The sequence below is a fragment of the Bufo gargarizans genome, chromosome 6, assembly GCF_014858855.1.
Source record: "Bufo gargarizans isolate SCDJY-AF-19 chromosome 6, ASM1485885v1, whole genome shotgun sequence".
Classification (NCBI taxonomy): domain Eukaryota; kingdom Metazoa; phylum Chordata; class Amphibia; order Anura; family Bufonidae; genus Bufo; species Bufo gargarizans.
Genome location: NC_058085.1, coordinates 23,972,076 through 23,984,891, shown reverse-complemented (window position 1 = coordinate 23,984,891; position 12,816 = coordinate 23,972,076). Strand labels below are relative to the sequence as shown.

At 40.2% G+C, this 12,816-nt stretch overlaps 1 protein-coding gene across 1 annotated transcript in view; it reads right to left on the bottom strand.

Annotated features, from left to right (window-relative positions):
- LOC122941897 (oocyte zinc finger protein XlCOF7.1-like) overlaps window positions 1–12,269 on the bottom strand; it is a 31,629-nt gene extending 19,360 nt beyond the window's left edge. The window contains exons 1-2 of the mRNA XM_044299394.1: window positions 12,034–12,269; window positions 5,640–6,044 (exon numbers count right to left, since the gene is read on the bottom strand). Of these exons, the coding sequence (XP_044155329.1) occupies window positions 5,640–6,044; window positions 12,034–12,163 (535 nt within the window). The 5' untranslated portion in view covers window positions 12,164–12,269. The remainder of the gene's footprint in view (window positions 1–5,639; window positions 6,045–12,033) is intronic.
- Between the last annotated feature and the right edge of the window lie 547 nt (window positions 12,270–12,816).

The window sequence follows — 12,816 nt, the reverse complement described above, 5'->3', positions numbered from 1 at the left end:
CCATGATGCCCCCACCACCATACTTCACAGTTGGGATGAGGTTTTGATGTTGGTGTGCTGTGCCTCTTTTTCTCCACACATAGTGTTGTGTTTCTTCCAAACAACTCAACTTTGGTTTCATCTGTCCACAGAATATTTTGCCAGTACTGCTGTGGAACATCCAGGTGCTCTTGTGCAAACTGTAAACGTGCAGCAATGTTTTTTTTGGACAGCAGTGGCTTCCTCTGTGGTATCCTCCCATGAAATCTATTCTTGTTTAGTGTTTTACGTATCGTAGATTCGCTAACAGGAATGTTACCATATGCCAGAGACTTTTGTATGTCTTTAGCTGACACTCTAGGATTCTTCTTCACCTCACTGAGCAGTCTGCACTGTGCTCTTGCAGTCATCTTTACAGGACGGCCACTTCTAGGGAGAGTAGCAACAGTGCTGAACTTTCTCCATTTATAAACAATTTGTCTTCATGTGGACTGATTAACAGCAAGGCTTTTGGAAATACTTTTATAACCCTTTCCAGCTTTATGCAAGTCAACAATTCTTAATCGTAGGTCTTCTGAGAGCTCTTTAGTGCAAGGCATCATTCACATCAGGCAATGCTTCTTGTGAAAAGCAAACCCAGAACTGGTGTGTTTTTTATAGGGCAGGGCAGCTGTAACCAACACCTCCAATCTCATCTCATTGATTGGACTCCAGTTTGCTGACACCTCACTCCAATTAGCTCTTGGAGATGTCATTAGTCTAGGGGTTCACATATTTTTTCCACCTGCACTGTGAATGCTTACATGGTGTGTTCAATAAAGACATGGTAACATTTAATTCTTTCTGTAAAAGAATGGAAGTGGGGCACTCACTAAAAGTATATGGATCTTTAATTACATATATCACAACAACACACAGTAAAATATCGGCAATACAATAAAAGGAGAGCAATTAAAAAGTCGGTACTAGCAAAGATATAGATAATATGATAAAATAATTGAAATTATTAAAAAAGGATTAAATTCAGCAGTATTAATATAAATACATTAATATAAGTAAGATCCCAGTGTATACAATTGAGGATAAGATGGTAATTCAAATTGCAGTCAATGGTGGTATTCACTAGTTAACTTCTAATAAATAGTTCCGTGTGTGGTTATCCACTCCAGCAACCAGTCCTTATGGCAGGTCTCTCATAAATAATAAAGGCAGAGTCCCAGGCGTATGCAGCTGTAAGGTTTTGCTGAATAATAATTCAGCTGCTAATACGCACAGCGGCGTCCCGCTGTATTAATATGAGGCGATCGCTTTCAGGTGGGATATGCAAGATCTTACCCGAGGATCCTTTGCGCTGGATGATAGCCCCTCGACTCGGCGTGTTGTGTTTTAATTCCGGTCTCAAGGGTTAGAGTTCTGATTCAAATTTGGCGCCAGTGGAGATGTTTGCTACACGTGGTTAGATTGCCTTACGTGTAGTGTCATCAGTGTATTCCGGTGATTCTCTGGCCCATAGAATATATTCTCTAGGCTTCCTCGGACTTGCAGTCCCACTCCTCCTGGTGGGGGGGGATACCAGACGCGTTTCGGGGATTTACAAGAAAGACCCCTTCCTCAGTGGTACCATCTATATCTATATCTTTGCTAGTACCGACTTTTTAATTGCTCTCCTTTTATTGTATTGCCGATATTTTACTGTGTGTTGTTGTGATATATGTAATTAAAGATCCATATACTTTTAGTGAGTGCCCCACTTCCATTCTTTTACATATTTACTTCTATCAGACTGGGTGCTGTCTGTTAGTGGGTGCACCTCTATTGGATCCCCATCCCATTTTAGTGCGACATTTCCTATATTTATTTAATTATTTGTGTGTTATTAGTTTAAGCAGACTGTGATTGTCTATTGTTGTGACTTAGATGAAGATCAGATCAAATTTTATGACCAATTTGTGCAGAAATCCATATCATTCCAAAGGGTTCACATACTTTTTCTTGCAACTGTATACTAATGCCAGAAGCCTGACTAATAAAACTGGGGAACTGGAATTAGTGATGTGTGAGGAGGACTATGACATAGTGGGAATAACTGAGACATGGCTGGATGATAACTAAAACTGGGCAGATAATGTACAGGGTTACAGACTGTTTAGAAAGGATCACAAAAACGGAGAGGGGAAGGGGTCTGCCTTTATGTAAAGTCCTGTCTAAAGCCCACACTTCGGGAAGATATAAGAGAGGGACATGAACATGTGGAGTCACTGTGGGTAGAAATACATGGTAGCAAAAACAATAATGAAATACTAATTGGAGTTTATAATAAGCCACCTAATATACCAGAGTCCACAGAAAATCTACTACTAAACGAGATAGATGAGGCAGCAAATCATAATGAGGTAGTTATTATAGGGGACTTCAACTACCCAGATATAGACTGGGAAACTGAAACCTGCACATCTCATAAAGAAAACAGGTTCTTGGCAATAACCAAAAACAATTACTTTTCCCAATTGGTTCAGGATCCGACTAGAGGGGCAGCCATACAGGACTTAGTATTAACCAATAGACCTGACAGAACAACAGGTGTGCAGGTTGAGGGACACGTGGGAAATAGTGACCATAAAGTAATACCTTCCAATTGTCATTCAAAAGAGGAAGAACAAAAATACCAAACTACAAAAAAGCTACATTTTGCCAACTAAGAGAGGCCATAGGCCTAACTAACTGGGGCAAGTCCTCAAAAATAAAAATACAGCCACAAAATGGGATATTTTTAAAAACATCCTAAAATCTAATTGTGAGAGGTACATACCTTATGGGAATAAAAGGTTAACGAACAAGAAAAAAACAATGTGGATTAATAGAAATGTAAAGAAGGCAATAAATGACAAAAAGAAAGCATTTAAATCACTAAAACAGGAGGGTAGAGAGGAACTACAAGGAAAAAAATGTAATCTGCAAAAGACAAACAAAAGCAGCCAAACTAGAGACAGAGAGATTCATTGCCAAAGAGAGTAAAAGTAACACTAAAATGTTCTTTAATTATATAAATGGTAAAAAGTATAAATCTGAAGGTGTCTTTACAGAGTAATGAGGGATGAGGAAAAAGCAAAGCTATTAAATATTATTTTCTTCTCCACTGTATTCACTGAAGAAAATAAACTGTCAGATCAAATGCAGAATATAAAAGTAAATTAACCATTAAAAGTGCCCTCTCTGACACACGAAGAAGTACAGCGGTGTCTTAAAAAGATTAAAATAGACAAATTGCTGGGACCAGGTGGCATACACCATCGTATCCTAAGAGAATTAGGTAATGTCAAAGCCAGACCCTTATTTCTGATATTTAAGGATTCTATACTGACAAGGGGTGTTCCACAGGATTGGCACAAAGCAAATGTGGTGCCAATATTCAAAAAGGGTCCAAAAACAGAGCCCAGAAACTATAGGCTGGTAAGTTTAACATCTGTTGTGGGTAAACTGTTTAAAGGTTTTCTGAGAGATGCTATCTTGGAGTACCTCAATGAAAACAAGCAAATAACGTTATATCAGCATGGCTTCATAAGGGATTGGTCATGTCAAACTAATTTAATCACTTTCTATGAGGAGGTAAGTTCTAAACTTGACAGCGGGGAATCAATGGATGTCGTATATCTGGATTTCGCCAAAGCACTTGACACTGTACTGCATAAAGGGTTGGTATATAAAATGAGAATACTTGGACTAAGAGAAAATGTCTGTATGTGGGTAAGTAACTGGCTCAGTGATAGAAAACAGAGGGTGGTTATTAATGGTACACACTCAGATTGGGTCACTAGTGGGGCACCTCAGGGGTCAGTATTGGGCCCTATTCTCTTTAATTATTTATTTATTTATTATTGATCTTGTAGAAGGCTTGCACAGTAAAATATCAATTTTTGCAGATCACACTAAACTGTGTAAAGTAATTGACATCGAAGAGGACAGTATACTACTACAGAGGGATCTGGGTTGATTGGAGGCTTGGGCAGATAAGTGGCAGATGAGGTTTAACACTGACAAATGTAATGGTTATGCACATGGGAAGGAATAATGCAAGTCACCCGTACATACTAAATGGTAAAACACTTGGTAACACTGACATGTAAAAGGATCTATGAATTTTAGTGAACAGCAAACTAAGCTGTAGAAACCAGTGTCAGGCAGTGACTGTCAAGGGGGTGATTAGATAATAGGTTGCATCAAAAGGGGCACAGATGCCCATGATGAGATCATAGTCCTGCCACTTTACAAGTCACTAGTCAGACCACACATGGAGTACTGTGTACAGTTCTGGGCTCCTGTGAACAAGGCAGACATAGCAGAGCTGGAGAGGGTTCAGAGGAGGGCAACTAAAGTAATAACTGGAATAGGTGGACTACAGTACCCTGAAAGATTATCAAAATTAGGGTTAGTCACTTTAGAAAAAAGACGACTGAGGGGAGATCTAATAACTATATATAAATATACCAGGGGTCAGTACAGAGATCTATCCCATCATCTATTTATCCCCAGGACTGTGACCAGGGGACATCCACTGCATCTGGAGGAAAGAAGGTTTGTACACAAACATAGCGTTTTTTTTACGGTAAGAGCAGTGAGACAATGGAACTCTCTGCCTGAGGAGGTGGTGATGGTGAGTTCACTAAAAGAGTTCAAGAGGGGCCTGGATTTATTTCTGGAGTGTAATATTATTACAGGATATAGCTACTAGAGATAGGTCGTTGATCCAGGGAGTTATTCTGATTGCCTGGTTGGAGTTTGGAACAAATGTTTTCCCCCTAAAGTGGGGAAAATTGGCTTCTGCCTCACAGGGGAAGAATAGTAGGCTGAACTGGATGGACAGATGTCTTTTTTCAGCCTTATAAACTATGTTACATCCTATCGGTCATTCTACTTGACTGCAAATCACTGGCCATTTACAAGTGTGAATGACGCCCCTTTTTCCACATGTCTGGACACCAGCTCTTGTGGGAATCCAGCTCTATTTTTGGGACTTTCACATATAGTCTTACAGGAATGGAGGGTCCCCATACCTATCACAGGCAGGGTGGTAACTTTGGGAAACAGTTTTTTTTTTCTCTCACCAAACATTTGTGTTTAGAGGAGATATGTGACAAAAAAAAAACTTAGATTCACGTTTAACTGGATCTGTACTTTGATTACCAATATTTATTCAATACAGGAGACTATGTTTGTTTGGGAACCTCTCACAGCGGTCCCAATCATCGATCGCTCCAAGCCCTCAGCTACCTCTGGTAACTGAAAGCAAGGCACTGTTTTATCTCACTGTAAAAAGGAGTATCTGAAGGAATGAAGCCAGTTAGTGACCAGCATAAAAACACATAAGGGAGGTCACTAACAGGCTAAGCATGAAGATGGCTTCTCTTATATGTGGGTTTTTTGATGTTTAACAAGAGATGATTTATGGTTGAAACACATATCACACTCAGAACATAAAAATGGCTTCTCTCCTGTGTGAATTCTCTGATGTTTAACAAGATCTGATTTACGGATAAAACATTTCCCACATTCTGAACATAAAAATGGCTTCTCCCCTGTGTGAACTCTCTGATGTATAACAAGAGCTGGTTTATTGTAAAAACATTTCCCACATTCTGAACATGAAAATGGCTTCTCCCCTGTGTGATTTCTCTGATGTACAACAAGAGCTTTTCTATACTGAAAACATTTCCCACATTCTGAACATGAAAATGGCTTCTCCCCTGTGTGAATTCTTAGATGTATAACAAGTTCTGATTTAAATCTAAAACATTTTTCACATTCTGAACATGAAAATGGCTTCTCTTTTACGTGAGCTATTTGATGTTTAGCACCTCTTCCGTGACTTTTATTCTGTGTTACAGTCTGTGATGAATGAGAAGATCGGACTTGTTTAAAAGAATCAAATGATGCATTGTGGCTGTGACTGGATGAGGGTATATCTTGCATATTGGCATGCTCTTCAAATGTATCTCGTGTGATACCACAATCTTCTACTTTAAAATCTGAAGATACCAGATGTTTCTCTAAGTTCCTGGTACAGTCATCTGCCAAGAATAAAACACATTTTATTATTGATGAATAACATTAAAATCATATAGAAGTTTTATAACTTTTCCAATAAAAAAAAACTTACAGAAGGCATGGCACTAAATTCAAGTATCAATTGACAAACAGTGGTGGCCAAAACAGACCACAATCTAATAGCAACCCCCACCCAATCAGTCCATTTAAAAGATATATACTGGTAAATAAAACATTTACTAGCGCTGGACAAGAGGCAAGAGGCCTCTTAGTGCCCCACACAATAGTTTATTTACAAAAGGTCAGATGGACCGCTGATTGTCTCTTAGCTACATGTGCTACTAGTTTGTCATCTTAAAACATAACGTTTATTTCATACAATTACCTAATAATTAGATTTATTTTGATTTCTTATCACACAAGTTTTCAAAATATTACTTCTGGAATTAGTGACTTTTAAAAATACCTTTATTTGTAAATTGTGCGGGTATAGGTATGTATATACCAACAAGTGTACTACAATTCAAAAGGATTATATATAAATTTATTTTGATAGGGGAGTAGTGACCCCTAGACTTAAACATTCACTGGTGACACATTACTGTCTATAGGCTTAATGGTTAAAGGAAGACGCCAAAAGACGGCAGGGTCTGAGAGAGGGCAGGGCAGACTAACGCTTACCCTAATAGCCCTATTATCTGCTCAGCCCAGGGTCGCCCCCTAATGGTGGGGGTTCCCTGTCCCCGAACCTAAGACTATTTGATCCCTAGATCAACCCTAACCAGGGAAGAAAATTAGATACAAAAAGACGGTTAAAAAGGCGATAAATCGTCAGTGGAAGGTGGCCCAGGATTAAAGGGATCACCACCTGCCCTCTCAGAAAACCAATCTTTGAAATTACAATTCCAACGAGAGTGAAGGGGGTGGTCCAGATTATTGGATGATCACCAATCCTCTCTAGTAGATAGTTTGCACGTTTTTGACTTGGCCATTGCATAACATTCCACTTCTTTTCCCTTAAAAAAACTCTTTGGTTGCTTTTGAAGTATGCTTTGGGTTATTGCCCATCTGCACTGTGAAGCACTGTCCAATGAATTCTGAAGCATTTGGCTGAATATGAGAAGATAATATTGCCCGAAACACTTCAGAATTTATCCTAAAGCTTTTGTCAGCAGTCACACCATCAAGAAATACAAGAGAACCAGTTCTATTGGCAGCCAGGCTTTTTTAGATGTCATTTGGCAAACTCTAATCTGGCCTTCCTGTTTTTGAGGCTCACCAATGGTTTACATCTTGTGGTGAACCCCCTGTATTCACTCTGGTGAAGTCTTCTCTTGATTGTTGACTTTGACACACATACACATACCTCCTAGAGAGTGTTCTTGATCTGGCCAACTGTTTTGAAGGGTGTTTTCTTCACCAGGAAATAATTCTTTGGTCTTCTACCACAGTTGTTTTCCGTGATCTTCTGGTTCTTTTGGTGTTGCTGAGCTCACCGATGCGTTCCTTGCTATCTCTCTAATGGGTTTGTTTTGTTTTTTCAGCCTAATGATGGCTTGCTCCACTGATAGTGACAGCTCTTTTCATCTCATCTTGAGAGTTGACAGCAACAGATTCTAAATGCAAATAGCGCACTTGAAATGAACTCTGGACCTTTTATCTGCTCATTGTAATTGGGATAATAAGGGAATAACACACACACCTGGGCATGGAACAGCTGAGAAGCCAATTGTCCCATTACTTTTGGTTCCTTAACAAGTGGGAGGCACATATGCAAACTGTTGTAATTCCTACACCGTTCACCTGATTTCACCATCATCATCATATATATCATACCGAGTGCCAACCTCCTTCCCTAGCTGTGCCTGGGAAAAGTCCATGTCCCCCTGCACCACAAACTTCTCCTCCTCCACTTCCTCCTTTATGCGACTTTGTCCGTCCAGGTTCCTATCAGCGACAGGATCCCCAGAAAGCTGTGGAGGTTGTTGTTCTTCCGCTAGTCCTTGTTGCATCACCGTGAGCATTAGTACAAATATAAATATCCGGGTGATGCCATGTTAATGCTGGTCCCTACTCTAGTGGTCTCTTCAAAAGGGTTGAGTATGCGACATATGTCCCTGATGAGCTGCCACTGCCTGCGCTCAAAATAACATATGCTCTGCTGTGGTGGTCTCATGCATCATGTAAATCATTAATCTCTTTACACTGCTCATAGCAACGCTTCTGCATATGTAAGATGGAATTCAAACTGTACAAAGGCAGACAATTTTGTCACTTCACAATCATAAGAGCCTTTTTAGCCACATAAGAATGACTGGACAGTCCCCTGGACATGACCAACACCATCTGCAAGCCACGTAACTTTTTCACAAATTGATGCACCACAAAATTTATGATGTGTGCCATGGAGGGAATAAACTTTAAAAAAAAACATGAAAGGTCCTCTTTAAAGCTAATGAGCTTGGGCGAGAGAAGCTACATAGATCAGTTGGTAATCTGCATCAAGCAGCAAGTCTCCTGCTGGATTTCTCTCCTCCATCTACAACTGGACAACGTGGTTGGTGACAATGGCAGGAACATTGTGGCTGCACTTCATTTGGGGGAAATACCCCAAATGAAGTGCAGCCACAATGTTCCTGCTATTGTCACCAACCACGTTGTCCAGTTGTAGATGGAGGAGAGAAATAGTTGTATGGAAGGAGGACTATATCATTGGTACACTAGACATTAGGTCTCTTTACACAGTTATTGAAAATAATAAACCAGTGAAGCCGTCAAATATTTTTTGAGTACGAAAGGGGAGATGCCAGAGATGCAAATTCACTTTTTAGGGGAATGTATCATGTTTATTTTAACAAAAAATTATTTTACATAATCATAAAATTTTACCTACAAACATGGGGGACCGCGATGGGGACGAGGTTCAAAAATGTATATGTGCGGTGGTTGGAGCAGCAATACATTCACCCCAATGGCAGGCTCCAGGCGGGCCTCGTCCTCTGGCGACGTTTTATAGACGATATTGTTTTTATATGGGGAGGAGGGGAAGAGAGTCTACAAGAGTTTTTAATTGACATTAATAAAAATGAATTGATTGCTGCCCATTTCCCCTGATGAAGCCAGAATACTGGTGAAACATGTCGGGGGGCAGTTGTTGTTTGCAGTTTTAGATTCAGTCTTCCACTCCATTGTGATCCAACTGTGTTCAGTCCGGCTGGACTACATCTCAATAGAGAGAACAATCAAGCTATTCAGTTCAAACACAAGCTCATGGTGTGTACTATAGCTTGTAGGGCTATCTGTGGTCTGGCATTTAGCTGGCCTTACGTGTATAAGGGGGTCATTAGCATCCCTCTGACAGTGGGTTGATGTCGCCTGTTCCCCACTGCTTTACACTGCCATACTGACAACAACATTCAGTTGGCAACAGCCCTGCACTAAGTAATACGGCATTGCCCTGCATTACAAGTAATAGGGTGGGAGGTAGTGCACCGCTCCACGCCCCGTCATTGCCGTTTAACATCTCAATTCTTTAGTGGAGTGCTGACTGTATTTTTAATATTGTATTTTTTGGTTTGTAAAATAGTTAATAAAAGGTAAATAAAATGAGCACTTATTTAGTAATTCAGATTTTAATATATATAATAATTAAAAGTAAAGTATTCATTTTCACCTGGGTCAAGATAGGTCATATTGCCTTCCTAGGCATTTGTAAAATTATTTGTTAATACACCTTACCCAGGTTAGGTCCTAATCATTATTATTATTTGGAATTCACATCCACCTACAGTAAGAAGGAAATACATTTTTTTGATTTAACTATTTACATAGAAGGGGACAGGATTTGTACAAAAACGTTCAACAAACCGACGCAAACAGTTTTATTTCCATGGAGAGTTGTCACCTACCCCGCTGGCTAGAAAATGTCCCGAGAAGCCAGTTTCTACGCATTAAAAGAAACTGCACTGAAAGAGAGGCAAAATGCTTGCAGAATAGATTTGAATACAAAGGCTACGATAAAAGGAACTAAGAAGAGAATAGAAATAGGCCAATTAAATAGATTAACGCTGTTGGAGGAGGCAGAAACAATAACAAACAATATTGAATCGATGGAAGAGGAATTCATAATCCCACCGATAATTATAACATGTAACTGTCAGGCAGCACAATTCAGAAAAATAATTAATAAACATTGGGACAACCTAAAAGAGGATAAAATAATTGGTGAATTTATTCCCTCGATACCAAAATTTGTATACCGTAAAGCCAGGAATATCGGTAATCTCATAGCACCCAAACATAGATGCATAACAGCAAATTATAACAGAGGTAAAATAGTGAAAAAAGATGAGCAACTATTAGGTTTTTACCCATGCAAAAAATGCATGGGGTGCAAAATATTAACGAACAATAAAAGTATGGTGTGTATAGAGAAGACAGAGGGCTCATTTACACAAAGTATTAAAAAATGTATAACTTGTAACAGTACGGGAACAATATATACAATAACTTACCCATGCAAAAAAAAAAATCTATGTTGGCCGTACGAAAAGGCAACTTAAGAAAAGAATAGGGGAGCATATATAAAATATAAAAAAAATATATGAGAGGGACATCCATTGTCACGGCACTATAAAGAAAGACATGGAGGAAAATTCACTGGCTCAAGCTTTTGTGGGGTGGAAATAGTGAGAAGAAATAAAAGAGGGGGAGATTTCATTAAAGAAATGTCTAAAATAGAAACAAAGTGGATATTAGACATGAACAACCTAATACCAAATGGCTTAAATACTGAAATAGAACCGTTTGCATTTGAGTAAAAAAAATGGTCTTGTTCAGGTGCACTACAGAGAATTAATGAGTGGGTCACAAGGGGTTAAATAACAGTAATGAGTGCAGCACATAAATGGGAGCACTAGAAGGGCCTTGTAACACTCCCTGAGGAAGGACAGCGTCTGTCCGATACGCGTTAAGTCCTTTTTGGCAGCTGTAGCGACCCGTAGTTACAGAAGTGACGTCACTAGCTGCTCCGTGAGAGCGCGCGCTGCAAAAAATCCTGATCAAACGCCAGCATCACCCCACCGGCCGGGACATGTATTGTATGGTGGAAACTGTTAAGGACCCCGTACCAACCAAGCATGAAGTGCACCTCAACAAAAGAACATCAGAGACAAGGTAATTACTTACTGGTGTACACACTTAACACACTCACTTCACCCCCTTTCCCTCGGAGCGCGGTGCCAATAATATTTGTCAGCAACAGATCTTGATGATTTGCTTGCCAAATGCATTCAGCGTGGCAGAACATTCCTCAGACAATCATTAGTAACCTCATTGGTAGGATGCCAAGGCATGTAAGTGAATGTATTTATGCACTTCGCTCTCATACTCAATACTGAAAAAGCAAGATGTTCTGCATATTTTGTTTCGGTTTGAATCATTTGCAAATCATGAAAGAGGTTGTCCAAGATTTTCCGCAGCACAGGTCATCAATATCAGCGGGGGTCTGGTCTTGAAGCCTCAGTGCTCACCAGAGCTCCAGTTAATACAAAGCCTCCTCACAGCTTACCGGGCACAGCGCCGTCGTCTGTGGAATAGTAGCTATGCTTGGCATTGCAGCTCAGACCCATTCACTCGAGTGGGACTAATCTGTGCCTAGGCCATATGACCGATGAACGTCACATTGCATGGCCAGGAAGAGGCCTAAGAGCGCGCAGAGCACTGTGTCCTCTCCTTACATCTGACCGACAAGGCTGCCGGGAGATCAATCTGCCGCCGATCTGATATTAATGACCTCTCCTGAGGATGGACTATATGTATAATATATATACTGTATATCACCTATAACGCTGTCACATTTCCATCCATATTTAATTTTAGCTGAATTGGTGAATATAACACTGAAAAAACTGACAGAAAAGAGAACCTAAAAATGTAACATAAAATTGTATCATCCGGAGAAGGAGTAGAATCTGTGAGTCTTCTCTGCTTTACTTAGTGGTCACTACTCACCTGGGCGGTTATCTGTAGGAATGTCCTCTGTACTCTGCTCATCTCCCCTCACATATTTCTCTGTAGGATTAATATTGTTCAGATCTTCACCCGGATTCACAAGCTGTGAAAGAAATATTGTAGAAGTCATCAGACGGTTGGAGAAGTCGTGTGGAAGGTTTTATATGACCTGAAAAGTCGACCAAAAATGACCGGACAGCAGGAGTTGTCTGACCCAAATATCTGCAGGTCTCCTGTATAAATCCAATCTGATTGCTTCAGTTATTCCAACCAGTTTACAATGCAGGGAGAGTAGCCCTTATATTCCATCCCTAACATTACATTGTTGGTGCACCTATTGCCCTTTCTGGCCGCCCCCAGGGCTGTAAAGATCTTTTCATCCATCACTTATTTACCTCCTAGGAATGGGCATAATCATCTGCTCTGCTGCAGCCAATGACTGGATTCAGGGGTAACATGTCCACAAGAGACACATCACCATCTAAAGCCAGTCATTGGCTGCAGTAAAGCAGGTGACCATGCCTGTGCCGGCGAGGAAGCAAACAACATTTACTGGAAGATGGACACACAGGAGCTGGCACACATAACCAGAGCTGAGGGTAGCAGGTACGTATGACTCTTTCCATAGTAGAGGCTGCGGACACGTAAAAAGTTACTTATTCCTGAACAAACCCTTTAATGCTGTCTTCCTGTTCTGTCTAGAGGTTTTGGGATGACTGCAGGCATGAAGATACTGTACCTAGTATAATGGACAGGGGAGAACACAGGAGAGGTGAGAACTGA